This window comes from Chiloscyllium plagiosum, chromosome 32 (assembly GCF_004010195.1).
Source record: "Chiloscyllium plagiosum isolate BGI_BamShark_2017 chromosome 32, ASM401019v2, whole genome shotgun sequence".
In the NCBI taxonomy this organism is placed as follows: domain Eukaryota; kingdom Metazoa; phylum Chordata; class Chondrichthyes; order Orectolobiformes; family Hemiscylliidae; genus Chiloscyllium; species Chiloscyllium plagiosum.
Genome location: NC_057741.1, coordinates 27,776,752 through 27,798,701, shown reverse-complemented (window position 1 = coordinate 27,798,701; position 21,950 = coordinate 27,776,752). Strand labels below are relative to the sequence as shown.

Genomic DNA, 21,950 nt, shown 5'->3' with positions numbered 1-21,950 from the left:
TGATCGTCGTGAGATTATTAGATTCAACTCGACCTGCCATACCAAGATGGAAGAAACTGCCAACATCTGCACTAAGTTAAATAAGCAAAACAGCAGATGGTTTGAGCAATGTTGACTGTGGTCAGATGAATAAGGGGAAAACTTTTAAAACAATTCTTTGCAGACCGAATCACGGTAAGCCACAAAGGTTAAAAAGCTAGGGAGACCAAAGCTGAAATGGTCAGGTCCTCAGGCAAATCAAACAAATGGGAAATATTTCAAATCAGTGCAAGGTAAATATTTCTCTTTTACGCTTGGCAAGGCTGACTAAAGTGACAATGGTGAAGGAGACTGGGCATAAAGGTAAAGTCACCATAGTGTAACCAGGCCATAGGGCTGCTCTTATCTGCAAGAGAGAGAGAGAGAGAGAGAGAGAGAGATGATTGGTTGTCATTTTACCTGAGGGGTACCACATCTCAGGTGAGGGGAGTGATTGAGGATTGGTGACCTCAGCCAATGTATCAGTTGAACCCATGCTGTTGTGACACTCTGCACCGCAAGCTGGCCCTGTGACCCAGTGGTTAATATTGCTGCTTCACAGCACCACAGACCAATTCCACTAGTGAGCGACTGTCTGTGTGGAGTTGGCACATTCTCCTCGTGTCTGTGTGGGTTTCCTCTGGGTGTCCTGGTTCCCTCCCACAGTCCAAAGATGTCTAAAGCTTAGGTGGGTTGGCCATGCTAAATTGCCCATAGTATCCAGTGATGTGTAGGTTAGGTGGATCAGCCATGGGAAACGTAGGGTTACAGAAATAGGGTAGGGAAAGGGTCTGTGTGGGTTGCTCTTCGGAGGTTCGGTGTGAACTCGATGGGACCAATGGCCTGTTTCCACAGCGTAGGGATTCTATAAACCAGCTAACTGAGCTCACCAACCCCCCCATTGGGAATAAATGTAGCACTGAGAGCTATGTTAGGAGCCAGAGGGGCTTTGAAAAATATGAAGGGCTGCTACAGTATTCTGTTGCATAGATTTGGGTCAAGTCTCAGCTTATGGCTGAGCTGTTGGTGTTGTGTGGCATAATTCTTTATTACTTAGTATGATGCTGCAGTTATTGATAACTCAGTGCTCAAATTTAGCATGTAAATATTGATTTGGGCATAATACTAGACAGGAATTAAAATAGACAAGAGTGTTGTTGCGCATAATGCTTCCCCTAAGAGTGCATAAGCAACATGGGAGTGTTTTGTCCAAAGTGGGCTGATACATATAGATGTTCTATTGGCTCTGGGTTAGAGCACATGTACTCGGGAGGGATGGGGAGAATGAACTGCACCATTCTGGGACACAGCAGTCTTGATGGACCAGCTGGACTGGTCATAGCTTCCTGTGGGTCATGCACCTGAGCTAATCCCAGTTTGTTTCATATTTCAAAACTATACTTTACTCATTTATATACATATTCACTCAAGGAGTTCCGTTCTGGACAGTAGAATATGTAGAAAATAAACAAACATGGGAGTTTGACTGTATCCAACAAACAAAACCAAAGGCATCAATTGCTTGTGCATGATTATATTTACATATATTTGAGACACTGGGAGGGTCGAATAACTGAACCCTTTTAACCTCAGCAAAAATGCCTGAGACAGGGGTCTTTCCGCACTGCCCCTTGGCGGCAGCTGGCCCAAGCCTTAGTGCATCCCTCAGCATGTAATCCTGGATCTTGGGATATGCCAGTCTGCAACACTCAGTCAGGAGAAAGTGAGGTCTGCAGATGCTGGAGATCAGAGCTGGAAATGTGTTGCTGGAAAAGCGCAGCAGGTCAGGCAGCATCCAGGGAATAGGAGAGTCGACGTTTCAGGCATAAGCCCTTCTTCAGGTGGCTATTCCAAGCAGGCCTCCTGATTCCTGAAGAAGGGCTTATGCCCAAAACGTCGACTCTCCTATTCCCTGGATGCTGCCTGACCTGCTGCGCTTTTCCAGCAACACATTTCCAACACTCAGTCAGGGTCAACTCCTTGCACTGGAAGACCAACAAGCTTAAGGCAGACCAAAGAGCGTCTTTCACCAAGTTGACGGTCCTCCAGCCGCAGGTGATGTTTGTCTCAGTGTGCATACCATAGAACACAGAGACCCGCGTCATGGAGCTGCTCGGGATGAACCTCAACAAAACCGGCGGTCTTCCACTCTGCTTGCAAACACAGATCTGTGACCACACACCCCACAGTCTGAAGACCTACCTTGAGAAGGAATAGTGCCCATGTTACACTGATAGTATCGTTCGGAGAAGTGGATTAATACCCGCTCTCGCTCCTGAGTCTCCCCCATTAGTGCAAATGCTTTCAAGAAAAATCTGCAATGGAACAGGACAAACACAAAGGGACACCATTGATGCCATATTGTAAACTTTTCATTTGAGTACATGTGACAATAAAGCTAATTCAATTCAATAAATACTTGATGTACAAATTTAACATGAGAAATCAGCGCCTAGGCTAACTAAATATAAAATCTAGCTTGTAATTAAACATAAGCAAATTCCTGAAAGTCTGGCAGTTCAATGCCCAGACCTTAGAGGCTTTCTCTCAGAATCTGCTAGGAATTCTTGCCCTGAGGTAATAATGGACTGTTGGTATTAGGTTCGACGTGGAGGTGTTGGACTGGGGTGGACAAAGTTAAAGATCACACAACACCAGAGCACTCCAAAAGCTGGTCATTCCAAATCTACCTGTTGGGCTATAACTCAGTGTTGTGCAATTTTTAACTGTATATTAGGTTCACAATATTTGCTGACCATCTGAGCTCTGGCAGCTTACCTATTATTCCTGAGCACCCTTTCATTATAGTACGTAAAACTGGAGAATTAACATTAATATCAGACATTGTCAGAGCGATAAAATCCTATCTACCAATCCTTTCTTACATAAAACCATGTCAGGAAGTTGTGCCACATTTAAACACCAGCTCCTTACTCTGGAAACTGTACTATTTTCTTTTTGGAAATACTTTAGCAGACGTCGACATAAGTCATGTGTGAAGCAACTTATTTGACGATATCTCAACTATAAAATATGGAGGAAAAAATTGCATGCTTGCCATAAGGCAAGACAGACTGATACACTCAAATGAGTGGCCAGTAACAAAGCAAAGTTCGGTGGAGATTTCACAAAACCTCTGCCTCTCTACAAATCTTTTGCATGAATGCAATAGCTTTCCAACACCCCAGCAGAGACATCAGAAGTCAGGCCAATCCCTCTCACCTCACCAAAAAGGGACAGCAAAATGAGCAGAAAAAGATGAATTTCCAGCCAAAAGGATCAAAGAAAAAGGAATCTAAGGGATTGAGACGAAACAGCTTGTCGATGTGTAAAAGCAAAGGCGGGTGTAGTATTCATGTGCCACCAGTAGCTGTCACTGTCACATCTCCAATACAACGCTCATCAATTGAGATGCATGTTCTCAGAACAAACGGATTCTCAGATTGAGCAGGAGCCAAGGACAAGAACGCTCTCGTAATGCTCGATCAAACCACAAGAAGAAACATCGAATATACTGCCTCTTCAGCTAAGAGCTGCTGTTTCCTTCCTTCCAAATAAGTGGTAGATGGTGTGGGAAAGATGTGAACCGGTGGTGGTGGTGGTGGTTGGGGGGGGGGTGGTCAAAGCAACAGGGAAATTGTGTATTATTCTGAACTGTAATACTTGCACAGTCACTTCAGACAACCTATTGTTGCTCTATCCAGCCTGTGCATCAACTCTGCAGCTCTGATATTCCTGTGTGGGGAAGAGGGTCAACTCTCATTACCACCTGAAGAAACCCAGAAAACGGGTCACATTTCAGTTCCACTAAGTTTAGAGCAGAGCTTTAAGTTCTAGTTGAGGGTGCGATTTCCTATACTGCAATGATGAGTGAACACACTTCAAAATAGACTTGCATTGGCTTTAAACAGCTTCGAGACATCCTGAGCTTGTGAAAGGTGCTATATAAATGCATTTCCCTCTGAGAGTCTTCAACACGCTCCACTACGCTTGTACAGGTAGGTGAGATAGGGAGAGACCACCCCTTCACCAGGAAATTCCAATCGTTGTGCCCTTGGTAGCTCGCAGTTGAGACCTCAGGGACTTGCTGAAGATTTCAAGCTCTCACTAGTATGTGGTTCTTGATCCCTTATGGTATCCAGCACCTTTTCTCCTGTCAGTCTGGCTCCAGACAGAAGCCAAGTCTTGGGAGGGAAAAGAAAATTTGACCTCCAGCCCAATTGGAACTCGAGAGACATGACAGACACAGCAGCAAGTTATTTGAAACAGTGAATGGAATGGAGCTGCAATTGGCGAACGTCAGGCAATGATCAAAACAGAAAGCAGCATTCGGGGGACAAGGACACGGTCACACATAATAACCTCCAGCTTACCTTAGTGATTGGTCCAAGGTCATGCCAGTAAAGTCAAAAAATCTGAGGTATTCTTCAGCCACTAACTTGCTGAAGTCATTACTGTGAAGTAGAGAGAGAGAGAGAGCTGGTTATCTTCATGTCATCAGCATGAGCCTCTATTCTCTTCAAACAACCTTGGATCACTGAACTTCAGACTAGCAAGTACAAATCTTTCTTAAAGCAATTTGAAAATGGAGCTCCTTATGAGAAGCAATCGCCCAATGCACTGGCACAGTTTCACAAATATGAATTGTGTGTCGGTACCTCACTGAAGTGCCTACTCATCTGAAAGTCTGCTGATGATGTTGTCCAGACATTCAGCCTGATCCTATCTTCATCTAATTTTTAAAAACTTATGGGTAAGATTCTTCACCAAAGACAGTGAGGTGCTATCACTTTTACCCCAGCTGGGGAGAAGGCAGCTCAGAAAGACTAGGAACTTAACAGGATTTTCTGGTCCCTGGGTCAACCAAGGTCTGGCAAGTCATGAGTAGGCCATTCAGCCCCTTGACTATGCTCTGCCATACAGTTAGAGGGAAAGATTTAGGGGAATAATGGCCAAAGGTACTAGTTTAGTTTGGGAAACTTAGTGAGTATGGGCGAGTTGCAATGAAACATCTGTGTCTGTGCTGTATGACTCATTGGTATGTCCTCTCCATCTTGGTTTCACAGTCCACAATCCCTACACACACACACACACACCCCAACTGACCAATGGAGGAGGGAATGTATATCTGTCCTTCCATGTGTTCATGCTGGACTGCTTTAGGCACACAGTCTTCTCTCCCATTCTAATCCAAGGTAACACAATAACACCAGAGCTTTTGTTTCACAAGGCATTTATAATCCATGACAAATCTAATTGACCCAAAAGGTATGGTAGTCATTGCTGTGCACAACAGTTGTTCCCTGTGTGATCATTATGCAAACTGATGACATATGGTTTCAATTGAAAAACTCAAGTTGATCATACACAAATCAAAAGGATTGAACCTCACAGTTTTACTTTTCAGCACAATAAAGCTGTCTTTTCTTGTTTGATCTCTACTGTCATCCCTGGCTTCAATTATGGAGATAGTAGAGATCAAACAGTAGTAGCTGTCATTACAAATAAATACGTATAAAAAGGAAAGTGTTACCAATGAACCCTCCGCAATTTTAGTAAATTCAGCCCCTGATCTATGAAGTCTGACTTTTAAGTGACAATGAGTTATAGTAGGCCTTCTTCAAACAGGAAGCACTATGACTGGGGCGTGTCACTAAAGGAAATAAATTTGATTGTCTTTCACATAAAAGCAAGCCTAGGACCTTTGATCACAGATAATGTGTACAGGAAATGGCGAGGAAAGCACTAGTCTGGTTATTCCATTCAAGCAACCTAACAGTGAGTGAGTTTTGCAGGTCTTTAGAAGTGGACACTAATCAAACTCATACAATATTTTAACTTCAATTCTGTTAATTAACAGTTTCAATTAATGTACACCTTAGTCATTATGAACTTTGCAGAACGGTGATCATTATGTTCGAAAGAAGACAAGGCAATGAGTAAAGAAAGCAAAGAACAGGAAAGAGAAATATCAGGCCATTATTTATGAAGTGTCCTTTGTGACCTCAGGACACCCCCATGTCCATGGAGTATTTACCTGTCTTTCTGGACTGCTGGCACAGTGGTTAGTACTGCTGGCTCTCAGCGCCAGAGACCCGGGTTCAATTCCCGCCTCAGGCAACTGTCTGTGTGGAGTTTGCACATTCTCCCCGTGTCTGCATGGGTTTCCTCCGGGTGCTCCGGTTTCCTCCCATGATCCAAAAAAAATATGCAGGTTAGGTGAATTGGTCATGCTAAATTGCCCGTAGTGTTAAGTGAAGGGGTAGATGTAGGGGAGTGGGTATGGGTGGGTTGCTCCCCGAAGGGTCGGTGTGGACTTGTTGGGCCGAAGGGCCTGTTTCCACACTGTAAGTAATCTAATCTAATCCAGTGATATTATAATGACACCACCACTGTTGTAATACCTGAGCCAATTTGCACGTTGCAAACTTCCACTAATAGCATAAGACCATAAGATATAAGAGCAAAGGTATGCCATTCAGCCCATTGAGTTTGCTCTGCCATTCAAAGAACTCATGGCTGATCTGGTAATCCTCAATTCACTCTCCTGCCTTTTCCCCATAACTCTTGATTCCCTCACAGATTAAATGTTTGTCTATCACTGTCTCAAATCTACTTAATGACGCAGCCTCAACAGCCCTCTGCAGTAAAGAATTTCACAGATTCACTACCTCTGAGAAAAGAAATTTCTCCCATTTCTGTCTTAAATGTCCAAACCTGGATTCTGAGATGAAGGCCTCTGGTCCTCAACACTCCCACAAGGATAACAAACATTTCCCCATCTACTGTGCCAAGTCCCCTCAGAAGCCTGCATGTTTTAATAAAACCATCTCCCATTCTTCTACATTCCAACGATACACGCCCAATCAACTCAATCACCTCCCATAAAACTGTCCCTCCATGCCAGCACAGTGAACCTAGTCTGGTCTGCCTCCAATGCCAATATACCTTTCCTGAGATAATGGGCCTAAAACTGTTCATAGTATTCCAGCTGTACTCTGACCAGTACCTTGTATAGTTTTAGCAAAACCTCCTTTCATTTATACTCCATTCTTTTTTAAAATAAAGTATAGCATTCCATTTGCCTTCCTGATTAGCCGCTGAATATGGATGCTAGTGTTCTGAGGTTCACGGATGAGGAATTCAAAATCCCTCTGTTCTCAGCTTTCTGAAGTCTTTAACCATGTGATTGATATTCAGCTCCTCTATTCTTCCCAGGAGTTGTAGATTTGACATTTTGAGCATGAGCTCTTACTCAGAAATGTTGATTCTCCTGCTCCTCGGATGCTTCCTGACAGGCTGTGCTTTTCCAGGACCACACTTTTTGACTCTGACCTCCAGCATCTGCACTTTCTCTTCTACTCTTCCCACCATACCTCTCATTTCCCACATCAAATTCCATCCTAAGTAATGAGGTAATGACCAAATAAACTGACTTAGCAATGATGGGTCAGGGAGTAAATATTTGACAAAACACCAGCAGAACAGAGATTGGGTTTAACATCTTATTTCAGACCTGACAATATGAGGCTACCCCAGTATTGATTTGATGAATAAACCTGGATTCGGGTCAGGAGCAGGCAGGTAGGACTAGTTTATTTTGAGATTATGGTTGGCATGGACTGGATGGACCAAAGGATCTGTTTCCATGCTGTATGGCAGTATGACGAAGAAAGTCTCCATCTCCTTTAATGATCTTCTACATCACAATTAGATCACGTTCTAATCTTCCAATTGTTGTAGCTGAGAGCTAAAGGCAATGGGCTGCTAATCCATTGTGCTCTGGTCGCACTGGTCCCTATCCTATTCATGTTGATTATTTAAAGGGGTCTCTGTGGAACAGTGCTGATGTCCAGAAGGTCCAGGTTCATATCCCACTTGCCACAGAGGTGAGCTCGAGCAGGCCAACTCAAAGTGCAACATAAAGTCGCCAAAATCCCATTGGATCATAGACAACTGTCAACTGATAGCGAGCGAGCGAGAGAGAGAGAGAGAGAGAGAGAGAGAGAGAGAGAGGACTGGTGGTGGTTTAACCTGAGGATCACCACACCTCAGGCAAGATGGAGAGTTTGGGAAGGAGAATCCTTCCTGGTAACCGCAGCCAGTGTGAGAATTACACCCGTGCTGTAGACAGACCAACCTTTTAGCCAAGTGACCCCCTTGATTGTGAATCAGCCAAATTTGAATTTGTAAAAGCTTCCCAGTCAAAAGATATGCTCAGACTTACTTCTTCCCCAAGTGCCTCGCGACGTCAGATCGTTTGAACCCTTCGAGATTGTAGAGACGCTTAGCTAGCCTCTTGGCTGCCTCCAGGTCACTCTTATTGCCGTTGGTCACCACATCAGTGCTGCTATGGAGTTCCAGCTGCTCCATGCTGTCCGCTTCAAGGTCCCCATCTGGAAGCATTTCCTTTAGGCCGCAATCACTACAGTTAAAAAAGAATGGAAGTGGGGATATATTTAGTTACAGCGTCACCAACATTTGAACACCGCACGTATAAAGAAAGGAGCAGATTCATGGGGAAAGCTGTGGAGACAAGCTTGAGGGGAAAAAAAAGCAGAAAACACTCCAAAAGGTCAGGCAGCATCACTTCAGAGTAACAGAGTTAACAAAGATCCATTTGAACCAAACTGGCCTCTCAGAAAACTAAGATTATCAGAGTGCTCAGAGGCTATACATCTTGCCTCATATTACAACTATTGGAATTGAAAGGTGGGGTGAGAGTGACTGCCCTTGATATCACAGCAGGACTTGAGTGGGTCCAGCATCAAAGAGCGAGGTGCTGCATTTTGGGAAAGCAAATCTTATACCCTTAATGGTAAGGTCCTAGAGAGTGTTGCTGAACAAAGAGACCTTGGAGTGCAGGTTCATAGCTCCTTGAAAATGGAGTTGCAGGTAGATAGGATAGTGAAGATGGTGTTTGGTATGCTTTCTTTTATTGGTCAGAGTATTGAGTACAGGAGTTGGGAGGTCATGTTGCAGCTGTACAGAAACATTGGTTAGGCCACTGTTGGAATATTGCGTGCAATTCTGGTCTCTTCCCTGTCGGAAAGGTGTTGTGAAACTTGAAAGGGTACAGAAAAGATTTATAAGGACGTTGCCAAGATTGGAGGATTTGAGCTATAGGGAGAGGCTGAACAGGCTAGGGCTGTTTTCCATGGAGTGTCGGAGGCTGAGGGATGACCTTATAGAGGTTTACTAAATTATGAGGGCATGGTTAGGATAAATAGGCAAAGTCTTTTCCCCTGGGGTCGGGGAGTCCAGAACTAGAGGGCATAGGTTTAGAGCGAGAGGGGAAAGATATAAAAGAGACCTAAGAGGCAACTTTTTCACACAGAGGGGGGTATGTGAATGGAATGAGCTGCCAGAGGAAGTGATGGAGGCTGCTACAATTGCAACACTTAAGAAGCATTTGGATGGGTTTATAAATAGGAAGGGTTTGGAGGGATATGGGCCGCGTGCTGGCAGGTGGGACTAGATTAGGTTGGGATATCTTGTCGGTATGGACGGGTTGGATCGAAGGGTCTGTTTCCATGCTGTACATCTCTGTGACTCTTTAACTCAAAATCAAAAACCATTTTTATAGAATCGATGCAAATTCAACGTTGGAAACACAAATCCAGGTTAGGATTCCACTTTTTTCTAATCTGTACCATATGTTAAGACGGACCGGCAGGGTCCCATCTTTGCGTGTTCTTTCGGAAGGAGAGACTCACACTGGCAACTATGGTTAGACGCAGACAGCAGTTTATTCACAGAATCTTAACTGGTACAACGAATCTACAAGCATGCATTCGTTGGAGAAGGCGTTCTGTCTTCTCGTTCAAACTTGACACAATTATACTTCGCGCTGCCTGGAGTCCCCGGTCAGTTCGCCTTCCCCATTGGTCCATTCATCTGCGCGCGCTGGGGATCCGTCCTCCTATTGGCCGCATCGAAGTGCCTGTCCAGCTCCTGCTGTGCTTAACAATGGCTCAGCCATCCCCGGGAGCGGTTCCGATCCCGTATTCAATAGTCCATTGTGTCAAGGAATTACTATGCGTCTGACAGGCTAGCCATTTTCAATAGTTTTAGTTTAACTAAATTGTCAATTACACTTATCAACTTTAGACTTAAATAGAGCCATTCACACTCACTAGTTACAGGTTCCGATAGAGCAATTCACACTTGTCTAACACAGGTTCCGATCGGTTTCTTTATTAATCCAGAGTTTCGATGGGGCAACTGATACTGGCTGGTATTTACAGGCTCCAAGATTTAATTAACATTATGCATATCCCTTACAAGCTCCAGCAGTCATGCAGTCGCCTGCAGCAGCTTGCTTGGCTGTTGTTAACCATTTCAGGGCTGGAAGTGTCACCCTCCTAGCCCTACATTAAACACCCCAGTGAAATCTCCCCAACACATATAAACATCGAAAATAGGAGCATGAGGAAGTTATTCGGCCCTCTAAGCTTGCTCTACCATTCATTACGATCACGGCTGATCTTCCATTTCAGTACGTTGCTCACCACTCTCTCACCATATCCTTTGATCATCTTCTTGAAAACATTCAATGTTTTGGCTGAGAATTCCATAGGTTCATCGTTGTCTCGGTGAAATTTTTCCTCATCTCAGCCAAAAATGGCGAGATGTTTAGATTGTGACCCCCCCCCCCCCCACCTCGTTCTAGACTCCTTAGTCCTTGGGATCACTATTCTTCTAATCATTCTTCTCATCTCTGGTCCGTATAGTCCTAACCAGTCCAGAGTTCCATAGTATGTCAGTCCTGCCATCCCAGGGATCAGTCTGGTCGACCATCGCTGCATTCCCACCACAGCCTGAACATCCTTCCTCAAATAAAGTGACCAAAACTGCACACACTACTCCAGGTATAGTCTCACCGAGAAGCGTGTACTACTACAGCAAGACATCCCTGCTCCTGAACTCGAATCCTCTCACTATGAAGATCAACATACCATTTATCTTCTTCACTGTCTTCTGCATCTGTATCTTTGGTGTTCTGAGGAAGGGTTACTCAATCCGAAACGTTAACTCTGATTTCTCTCCACAGATGCTGCCAGACCTGCTGAGCAAGACATCCCTGCTCCTGAACTCGAATCCTCTCACTATGAAGATCAACATACCATTTATCTTCTTCACTGTCTTCTGCACATCTGTATCTTTGGTGTTCTGAGGAAGGGTTACTCAATCTGAAACGTTAACTCTGATTTCTCTCCACAGATGCTGCCAGACCTGCTGAGCTCTTCCTACAATTTCTGTTTTTGTTGCTGATTTACAGTCAGTTACTTTCAGTTTTTAATTAAAGTATTGGCTTTTCCCTAACGTAATATCTAGTCAACAAAAAAATTAAGCTAGATTAACAGATACATACTCAAGAATGTCAGTGTTCTTTTAACAACGTATCAAAGGAAAGGTCCAATTAAAACCAACAAGCCTCGTGCACAAAAAGTACCAACTGGGCACAATAAAATAGCAGCTGACAACCTTAAGTCATAGAACATGAAGAATAATGGCATGAAGTATAACACAGGAGGTAGGAATGATAGGAGGTGTAAAGGCAAACTTTGGATTTTACTTGCAGAGGGTTAGGGAGCAATACTGCATCTTGCTTCAGAACAGAACAAAAAGGGTGGGTATGTTCACTGTATTTCTAACATGCTTGGGAAGATTACGCTACTTTGGACTTATGATCCATAAAACACAGGGTCCTTTCCACACCATGTGCTTCGGGAGCAGAAGCAGGCCATTCAGCTCATTAAGCCTGCTCTGCCTTTTAATATGATCATCCATTTCAATGCTTCTTTCTCTCACGATTCCCATGTTCCTTTATGGGGCTGCAAGTTACAAATCTATCAATCTCTATTTAAAACACACTCAATGACTGGGCTTCCTCAGCCATCGGGGGCCAAGAATTCCAAAGGTTCCCATTCCTATCAGTAAAAGAAATTCACCTCATCTCAGATCCAAATGGTTTCTGCCTTATTTTGAAATTGTGTTCCAGGCTCCCCAGTAGGAGATTCCAAATATAGCAGTAGACTCATTGACAGAGATTGTCATTTTATTATTATTTATCGTTGGGATGTGGATGACAGTGACAAAAGCCAACATCTATTCCTCAACACTAACTATCCTTGAGTAGGTAGTGGTGAACCATTTTCTCGAACAGTCACCATTCGTCATTGGTAGGCATGGTAACCATGCACTTAGAAGGTAACAATGAAGCAATAACTATGTGTTTCCAAATCGGGAAAGTGTTTGACTTGGAGGTGACAGCATTTCCAAGTGTGTCTACTACCTCGTTCAAGATGGCAGAAGTTGTGACTCAGAAAGGTGTTTTTGAAGGTGCCTTAGCAAACTATTGCAGTGCATCTTGTGAATAATACACATTGCCTCAACTATAATGGTATGGGCCATGAATGTTTTTAAGTGGTGTGTGAGGATCCAGTCCAGTGGGCCGCTTTGTCCTGGGCAGTATTGAGCTTCCTGAGTGTTCTTGGAGCTAAACGCATCCAAACAAATGGAGAGTATTTCATCACACTCCTAACTTATGCCTTGTGGATGGTGGTCAGGCTTTGGGGAGTCAGGAGTTGAATTATGCGCCACAGAATTCCCAGCCTCTGAGCTGCTCTTGTCACCACTAATGACTGATATTTCTGGCCAATGGTATTCAAATATCGTAATTAGTCATAATTCGATCAGCATCATGTGATGGTAAAAGGCAAACTAGCTGGTTCTCAGACCTTATCTATCTCACAATCCTTATAGAATCATAGAATCCCTACAGTATGGAAACAGGCCATTTGGCCCAACAAGTCCATACCGACCCTCCAAGAGTATCCCACCCAGACCCATCCCCGACCCTATTGCTCTACATTTACCCTTGACTAATGCACCTAACCTAAACATCCCGAACGCTACGCGCAATTTAGCCAATTCACCTAACCTGCACATCTTTGGATTGTGGGAGGAAACCAGAGCACCTGAAGGAAACCCACGCAGACAAGGGGAGAACGTGCAAACTCTGCACAGTCGCCAGAGGTTGGAATCAAACCCGAGTCTCTGGCGGTGCGAGGCAGCAGTGCTAACCACTGAGCCACTGTGCCGTCCTTTTGAGTCCACATCCACTTCAAGAAATCACACACTATTCTCATAAATCGCTGATCAAATTGATTTAACCTCTTGAGCTAGATGATGAATCAAAGAAACTGAAAGAAAATTGTGCAATTTCTCCCGCAAAGTGAAAAATACCATTGCAGACAATTATAAACTTTAGACCTGTTTTGAAAACTGACAGGATGACAATTATTGGTATTATGAACGTGAAGTACCTCTTAAATCAACATTAATGCAAACTCAGATAAAATTCCACTTACTCATTAAACGTCATTACTGACGGTCCTGGAGCTCCTCCTATATAATCTGCATCCTAATATTGTCCACTCTGAACCCTCCTATGGGTTGGGAAAGCTCTCCTTAAACACAATCCTACACTTTTTTCTGTACTTCCTGTGGTAACGCCCCAGATTATTTATTGTTGACACTGGGTGATGTCACAGCAGGACATTCACTGCAGCTCAACAGATAACGCAACAATTCCTCATTCCATGTTGCTATGCGAAATGTATCGTCATGGTTCCTTTTCCACTCCATCACAAAGGCCCCCTTCCCATGCCCACGTAACAACACCCACCCTCAGACACTAAACTGCCTTCAGTCCAGTTGCTGCAGAAACTGTAAGCTCCACTTTCATCACTACCAGATTCAATGCTACACTGGTTTGTTTCCAAAATTTCATCTTTTGTAAACATGAGCACAAACAAAACTCTGCTGTCCGTACCCAAATATGCAGCAAGTCCAGCTCCCTGTGCTCAGAGCTAAAATTGTCTAAACTTTAAAATGTTCAGCTCGATGTTTAAAGCCCTTTCATGTCTCTGTCCTTTCTTCCAGTACTATGATCCTTCAAGGAATATGCATTCTTCTAATACAGGCCTCTTCTGTTACATCTACAAGCTTTGAGGGAGTGTATGTTCTATTCAGCTGGATAAGCTAAATTACTGAAAAGTTGCCTTGAGGATGTGTATGACTGGCAAATGGAGTTTAATTTAGATACATGTGAGGTGTTGCATTTTGGAACGGCAAATCAGGCAAGACCTATACACTTAATTAGATTAGATTCCCTACAGTGTCGAAACAGGCCCTTCGGTCCAACAAGTCCACACCGACCCCCCCGAAGAGTAACCCACCCAATCCCACTTCCCTCTGACTAATGCACCTAATAGTATAGGCAATTTAGCATGGCCAATTCACCTGACCTGGACATCTTTGGGAGGAAACAGGAGCACCTGGAGGAAAACCATGCAGATACGGGGAGAAAGTGCAAACTCCACACAGACGGTCACCCGAGGCTGGAATCGAACCTGGGACCCTGGTGCTGTGAGGCAGCAGTGCTAACCACTGAGCTCGTAATGGTAAAGTCCTGGAGAGTGTTGCCGAACAGAGACCTTGGGGTGCAGTTCCTTGAAAGTGGAGTCGCAGGTAAACAGGGTAGTGAAGATGATGTTTGATATCATTGCCTTTATTGGTCAGTGCATTGAGTCTAGGAGTTGGAAGGTCATGTTATAGCTGTGCAGGACATTGATACGGCCACTTTTGGAATATTGTGTGCAATTCTGGTCTCCTTCCTATCGGAAGGATGTTGTGAAACTTGAAATGGTTTCGAAAAGAATTGCAAGCATGTTGCCAGGGTTGGTGGATTTGACCTATAGGGAAAGGCTGAATAGGCTGGCGCTGTTCTCCCTAGGGCATCGGAGGCTGAGGAGTGACCTTATAGAGGTTTATAAAATCATGAGGGCATGGATAGGATAAATAGCCAAGGTCTTTTCCCCAGTGGAGTCCAAAACTAATGGCCTCCGTTTTAGGTGGGAGGGGAAATGTTTTAAAAAAAACCTAATGGGCAACTTTTTCATGCAGAGTGGTGCGTGTATGGAATAAACTGCCAGAGGAATTGGTGAAGGCTATTAGGATTACAACATTTAAAAGGTATCTGATGGGCATATGAATAGGAAGGGTTTAGAGAGATATGGGCCATATGCTGGCAAATGGGACTAGGCTAATTTGGGATATCTGGTCAGCATGGATGAGTTGGACCGAAGAGTCTGTTTCTGTGTTGTACATTTCTACGAATCTGTAACAAGACTTGCTCATTCAAATGATTAGGCACTGCACAACTGAAACAAAAATTAGATAGTGCTGTCATGGATCTTAGTGCCTCAGCTCAGCACTGGTGGTCACTCCTTCAGCCACCCAGTCCCAATGCTCAAACATTTCTTCCCACAATCTTCTATTCATGTCTAGCATGAAGGTTGTCCAATTCCAACCAGAAAAGTTAAATAACACAGTCAAATGAACAGTCACAATGACAGCAGATGGTAAAATGCCAACAGTCAATCTCGAAGATAGTAAAGGAGAACAGAGGAATGATCCCTATCTCTGTGGTTTAGTATCTCAGCTTCTGAGATAACTGTGCTGCTCGATTCTGGATGCTGTGCGCTGCCAGTTGTAATCACTCAACCATTGGAGGCCATGCCCTCACTTGCCAAGACCCCAAGAAGTCTCCGTTGGCGTTCCGCCGAGGAATGGGGAGGGAGGAATGGTGGCGGCAGCTGTTGCTGTCGGTGCTGCGGGCAGTGAACTGGCTGTTGCGGCTCCACGGGGCCCTGGCGGCTGTCAAGGGATTCCGCAATGGGGCTGTGAGAGTGCACACAGCCGGGGCCAGGAAGGGAGGACTTGCATTTACATACCGCCCCTCGCTTTATAACCTCCCCCACACCCATTGGGCCAGGCCTCCCCAAACCCTTTTCTAAAAAAAAACATTTTGTGCCCCACTGCGACCCCACCCCCATTTGGAGGATTGAAAATAGTCACAACTCCCTGGTTGAGATCTGTCAAAGTGTGGGTGGGGAAGGGAGTACAGCTGGAGAGAGGGTGGGATCCTCTATCACTGAGGTTCAGTGTCTTGGTGCAGGATATGGTGGTTAGAACTCAGTCAGAGCTCATGTAGTGCCCCTCACTGCCTTGTAGAGCTCACAACTCCAAAATATTAGCTCATTACACCCCCCCCCACACCCTTTTTTGTAAGGTCAGATCTCAGCATTGGAAATATTTGATCGAAAAGTTTTCGCTGGGAGGGTGGAGGGGGTTTGAAATTCAAGGCCCAGTTCATTGGTGGCAGAAACCTTCAACTTGTTTAAAAACAAGGGGAGAGGGACCAATAGAGGTCATTGCACTCAGTAGAACTAATGACATTTGGGGGATGGTTTAGATTAGCTCACAGGTCGGCGCAACATCGAGGTCCAAAGGGCATGTTCTGCGCTGTATTGTTCTATGTTCAGCACATAAAAGTGGATAAATCCCCCGGACCTGATCAGGTGTATCCTAGAACTTTGTGGGAAGCTAGAGAAGTGATTGCTGGGTCCCTTGCTGAGATATTTGTATAATCGATAGTGACAGGTGAGGTGCTGGAAGACTGGAGGTTGGCTAATGTGGTGCCACTGTTTAAGAAGGGTGGTATGAACAACCAGTGAGCCTGACCTCGGTGGTCAGCAAGTTGTTAGAGGGAATCCTGAGGGACAGGATATACATGTATTTGGAAAGGCAAGGACTGATTAGGAATAGTCATCATGGCTTTGTGCGTGGGAAATCATGTCTCACAAACTTGATTGAGTTTTTTGAAGAAGTAACAAAGAGGATTGATGAGGGCAGAGCAGTGGACGTGATCTATATGGACTTCAGTAAGGCGTTCAACAAGGTTCCCCATGGGAGAGTGGTGAGCAAGGTTAGATCACATGGAATGCAGGGAGAACGAGCCATTTGGATACAGAACTGGCTCAAAGGTAGAAGACGGAGGATGGTAGTGGAGGGTTGCTCTTCAAACTAGAGGCCTGTGACCTTTGGTGTGCCACAAGAATTGGTGCTGGGTCCACTACTTTTTGTCATTTATATAAATGATTGGATGTGAACATAAGTAGTATAATTTAGTAAGTTTGCAGATGACACCAAAATTGGAGGTGTGGTGGACAGTGAAAGTTACCTCAGAGTACAATGGGATCGTTTTCAGATGGGCCAATGGGCTGAGGAGTGGCAGATGAATTTTAATTTAGATAAATGCGAGGTACTGCACTTTGGAAAAGCAAATCAGAGCAGAACTTATACACTTATTGGTAATGTCCTGGGAAGTGTTGCTGAACAAAGAGACCTTGGAGTGCAGGATCATAGTTCCTTGAAAGTAGAGTCGCAGATAGATAGGATAGTGAAGAAGGCGCTTGGTATGCTTTCTTTTATTGGTCAGAGCACTGAGTATGGGTGTTGGGAGGTCATGTTGCGGCCATATGGGACATTAGTTAGGCCATTTTTGGAATATTACATGATATTCTGGTCTCCTTTCTATCGGAAAGATGTTGTGAAACTTGAAAGGGTTCAGAAAAGATTTACAAGGATGTTGCAAGGGTTGGAGGATTTGAGCTATAGGGAAAGGTTGAATAGGCTGGGGCTGTTTTCCTTGGAGGCTGGAGGCTGAGGGGTGACCTTATCGAGATTATAAAATCATGAGGGGCATTGGTCGGATAAATAGACAAGGCATTTTCCCTGGGGTGGGGGAGTCCAGAACTAGAGGGCATAGGTTTAGGATGAGAGAGGAAAGATATAAAAGGGACCTAAGGGGCGACTTTTTCACATAGGTGATAAGTGTATGGAATGAGCTGCCAGAGGAAGTGGTGGAGGCTGGTACAATTACAGCATTTAAGAGGCATCTGATGGGTATATGAATAAGAAGGGTTTAGAAGGATATGGGCCAAGTGCTGGCAGGTGGGACTAGATTGGGTTGGAATATCTGGTCAGCGTGGACAAGTTGGACCAAAGGGTCTGTTTCCGTGCTGTACACATCTCTATGAATTCCCTCCCCGTACCGCTCTACCTTGACTTCCTCCTTTAAAACACTCCTCAAAACTGACCTCTTGCTTCAAACTTTGGGTCACCTGACCCAATGTCCCATTCTGTGTCTTGATTGTCCTTGATTATGTACCTATTCTCCTGTGAAATACTTTGATATGTTTCAATAGGTGGAAGGTGCTGTATCATTTCAAGCTGTTGTTGTCACAAATGTGGTCCACCCAGAAGTCATCCAAAGTAGGTGAGTCGGAAGGGGATATGAGACTTTCTCTGAAGGCTACACGAGGAGAAGTGAGAATGTGGGATTAGTCACACACACGGCACAGAAACTTGGCACCTCCAACAATCAACGGACCAAGACCCTAAGTGCATAGAGTCCCACTGTACAGAAGGTCATCTTCAGACAGAAAGCATATTTCCTTTCACACAAAGGACAATGATTACAAGGAATAGATCTCTCAATGGAGGAATGAAGGTGTAAATCCTGAAATCAACTAAGAAACTATTAGATTCTATACTAATGGAACAGAGGGGAAAGTGAGAACTATTAGCTCCTACTGGATAAATGAATGAAGCCTGAGCATATGGTCCTCCTCATTGAAAAGTATCTTGTGAGCTGAAATGACGTTGAATTATTTCTCCACTGAAATGAGCATTAGGAATGGTAAATCGCAACGAGAGGAATAAATTAACCGTCTGTTTTCAGATAATAATCCTGACTTGGAAATATACCACTATTGCTGCATTGTCGCTGAGCCAAAATCCTGGAACTCCTTCCTGACAACACTGCGTACTTACAGCCAACGACACGAGTGCTTATCACCGCCTTCTCAAGGGCAACTAGGGATGGACAATAAATGCAGACTCAGCCACCAATGTCCACATCCCATGAATAAGACTTCTAATTGTAGTAGCCTCAAAGAAAAACTCATTCTGGACCCGAAATGTTAACGCCTCCTCTCTCCACAGATGTCAGCAAACCTTCTGAGTTTATCCAGCACTTTTCATTTTTATGGCTAATTATAATAACTTTACTACAAACAAATGCAGAATCCTTTGAAAGGATCAGAAGTCTTGTATTTTAATGGTAATTTTAGATTAGATTAGATTACTTTACAGTGTGGAAACAGGCCCTTCGGCCCAACAAGTCCACACCGACCCACCGAAGCGCAAACCACCCATACCCCTACATTTACCCCTTATCTAACATTACGGACAATTTAACATGGCCAATTCACCTAACCTGCACATCTTTGTGACTGTGGGAGGAAACCGGAGCTCCCGGAGGAAACCCACGCAGACACGGGGAGAATGTGCAAACTCCACACAGTCAGTCGCCTGAGGCGGGAATTGAACCCGGGTCTCTGGCGCTGCGAGGCAGCAGTGCTAACCACTGTGCCACCGTGCCGCCCCCTTTTGAAAGGGGGACCAGGCCAGTGAGTGACATGATTTAAGTAAACAGAACAGGATATTACATGGGACTGAGATTTGACCCACTAGTGTAATAAAACTCTGTTCATAATGATTATAAACCACCGACATATTTGTACGGTATTCCCATCTTTTGTTTTGAAATAACACAGTCATAGAGATCAACGAGGCAAATTAAGTGATTCCTAATGAAGGGCTTATGCCCGAAATGTCGATTTTCCTGCTCCTCGGATGCTGCTTGACCTCTGTGCTTTTCCAGCACTACACTAATCTTGACAGTCATAGAGATGTACAGCATAGAAACAGACCAACCAGTCCAACTCATGCTGACCAAATATCCTAAATTAATCTGGTTCCATTTTCCAGGATTTGGCCCATATCCCTCTAATTTGAAAAATGTGGTGCCTGGAAAAACACAGCAGGCTAGGCAGCATCCGAGGAGCAGGAGAATCAACGTTTCGGGCATAAGCCCTTCTTCAGCTTATGCCCGAACGTCGATTCTCCTGCTCCTCGGATGCTGCCTGGCCTGCTGTGTTTTTCCAGCACCACATTTTTCAACTCTGGTCTCCAGCATCTGCAGTCCTCACTTTCTCCATATCCCTCTAAACCCTGCATATTCATATACCCACCCAGATGCCCTTTAAATGTAACTGTACCAGTCTCCACCACTTCCTCTGGCAGTTCATTCCACACACACACACCTTCTTCTGCGTGAAAAAGTTGTCCCTTAGGTCCCTTTTATAGCTTTTCCCTCTCACTGTAAACCTATGTTCTCTAGTTTTGGACTCCCCTAACCTGCATAAAAGACCTTGGCTATTCACCCTACCCTGCTCTCATGATTTTATAAACCTTTCTAAGGTCAACCCTCAAAGGAATGCACCAAACAATGTCATTGAAATGGACAATGCCAACTATCTCACGTTACAGCCGAGCAAATAGTATAAAATTACTGAGAGAAGAGCTGGGAAGAGTTTTCTCCAGCCAAAAAGCAGATTACAATTCCACTGAGATCAGCCAAACCAACATAAAAGGAACAAGGAAGTTCCAGGGCTATTTACATCCAATACAATAAAACAAAGAACTGAAAATGCGAGAGATCTGAAGCAAACAAAACCTGAGGAAGGTTCACAGGACTCGCAGCATTAACTCTGCTTTCTCTCCACAGATACTGCCAGACCTGAGCAGAGTTTCTCCAGCAATTTCGGGTCTTGTTCATTTTACATCCAGTACAAACTTAGTTTTACAGAACTGAGTCCTTACAGAATGGAAGCAGGCCATTCGGCCCATTGAGTCGACATCGACCCTCCAAAGAGCAGTCCATCCAAAACCCCACATTTCCCATGGCTACTCCATCCAGCCTACACATCCCTGGACACTAAGGGGCAATTTAGCATGGTCAATCCACCTGACCTGCACATCTTTGGGCTGTGGGAGGAAACTGGAGCACCCAGAGGGAACCCACCCAGACACGGGGAGAATATCCAAACTCTACACAGACAGTCACCCGAGGCTGGAATCAAACCCGGGTCCCTGGCGCTGTGAGGCTGCAGTGCTAACCACTGAGCCACCGTGCTGGATTGCTAAGGCCTTTCAGATGGTTTAATAAACATTGTATCTTGCCCACAAATGTAAACACAACTGACTTCATTAGCACATCACATTTCCACCATTTGACCCCCTTCTAAAAGGCCCCTCTACACTAAGATTTCCTTTTAAGCAGAAAGGCACTTCTAGATGCTCATTTTGGAAGGAATTTAAGGATCAGAACATCTATTTCTTTATTCATGCATGGGATTGCTAATGAATGCTAAAATAGCACAGAGACGGAACATTAAAAAGTGTGCTAGATAAGCATTGAACCAAGAATGGAATCTTTGGAATTACTTTTGGTGCTAATATTTTTTCACATGGGGCAGCAATGAAGAACTGAGAAGAAATGAGGTTCAAACCAAGGACAGGATAATAAATCATATGCATTTGGAGGCAACAGCAGTCAAGAATCTTGAACTCCTTTTGCTGTACACAAAAGCAGGACACCCCTCTATTAAATTTTGCAACGTGCAGCTGATTTGTTTAAGGGTGTTTGCCTGTAATTGTTTTTGCAGTCACGCACAGGCGACAACTTAAAGGGACCAAATTGTGCACGGCCATTGGTTTCAAACTGCAGTGATGCACATAACTGATACTGGGAGTACTGTATTGTTGGAGGTAACCTTACTCATGAGAGACACAAAACAGAGATGCTATCACAGGCTTTGCAATACTTTGTATGTTCTCCAGTCCGGAATGCTTGGGGCCAAATTAGTTCTAAGAGAAAGTGAGGACTGCAGATGCTGGAGATCAGAGCTGAAAATGTGTTGCTGGAAAAGCGCAGCAGGTCAGGCAGCATCCAAGGAGCAGGAGAATCGACGTTTCGGGCATGAGCCCTTCTTCAGGAATGAGAAAAGTGTGCCCAGCAGGCTAAGATAAAAGGTAGGGAGGAGGGACTTGGGGGAGGGACGTTGGAAATGCGATAAGTGGAAGGAGGTCAAGGTGAGGGTGATAGGCCGGAG

General features: G+C 44.4%; 1 protein-coding gene across 3 annotated transcripts in view; it reads right to left on the bottom strand.

Moving 5' to 3' along the window:
* Positions 1 to 21,950, bottom strand: part of LOC122539453 (PH and SEC7 domain-containing protein 3-like) — a 421,315-nt gene that overhangs the window by 152,266 nt on the left and 247,099 nt on the right. For all 3 annotated transcript variants that reach the window (XM_043674302.1, XM_043674303.1, XM_043674304.1), the window contains exons 5-7: positions 8,246 to 8,443; positions 4,392 to 4,472; positions 2,221 to 2,333 (exon numbers count right to left, since the gene is read on the bottom strand). In XM_043674302.1, the coding sequence (XP_043530237.1) occupies positions 2,221 to 2,333; positions 4,392 to 4,472; positions 8,246 to 8,443 (392 nt within the window). The remainder of the gene's footprint in view (positions 1 to 2,220; positions 2,334 to 4,391; positions 4,473 to 8,245; positions 8,444 to 21,950) is intronic.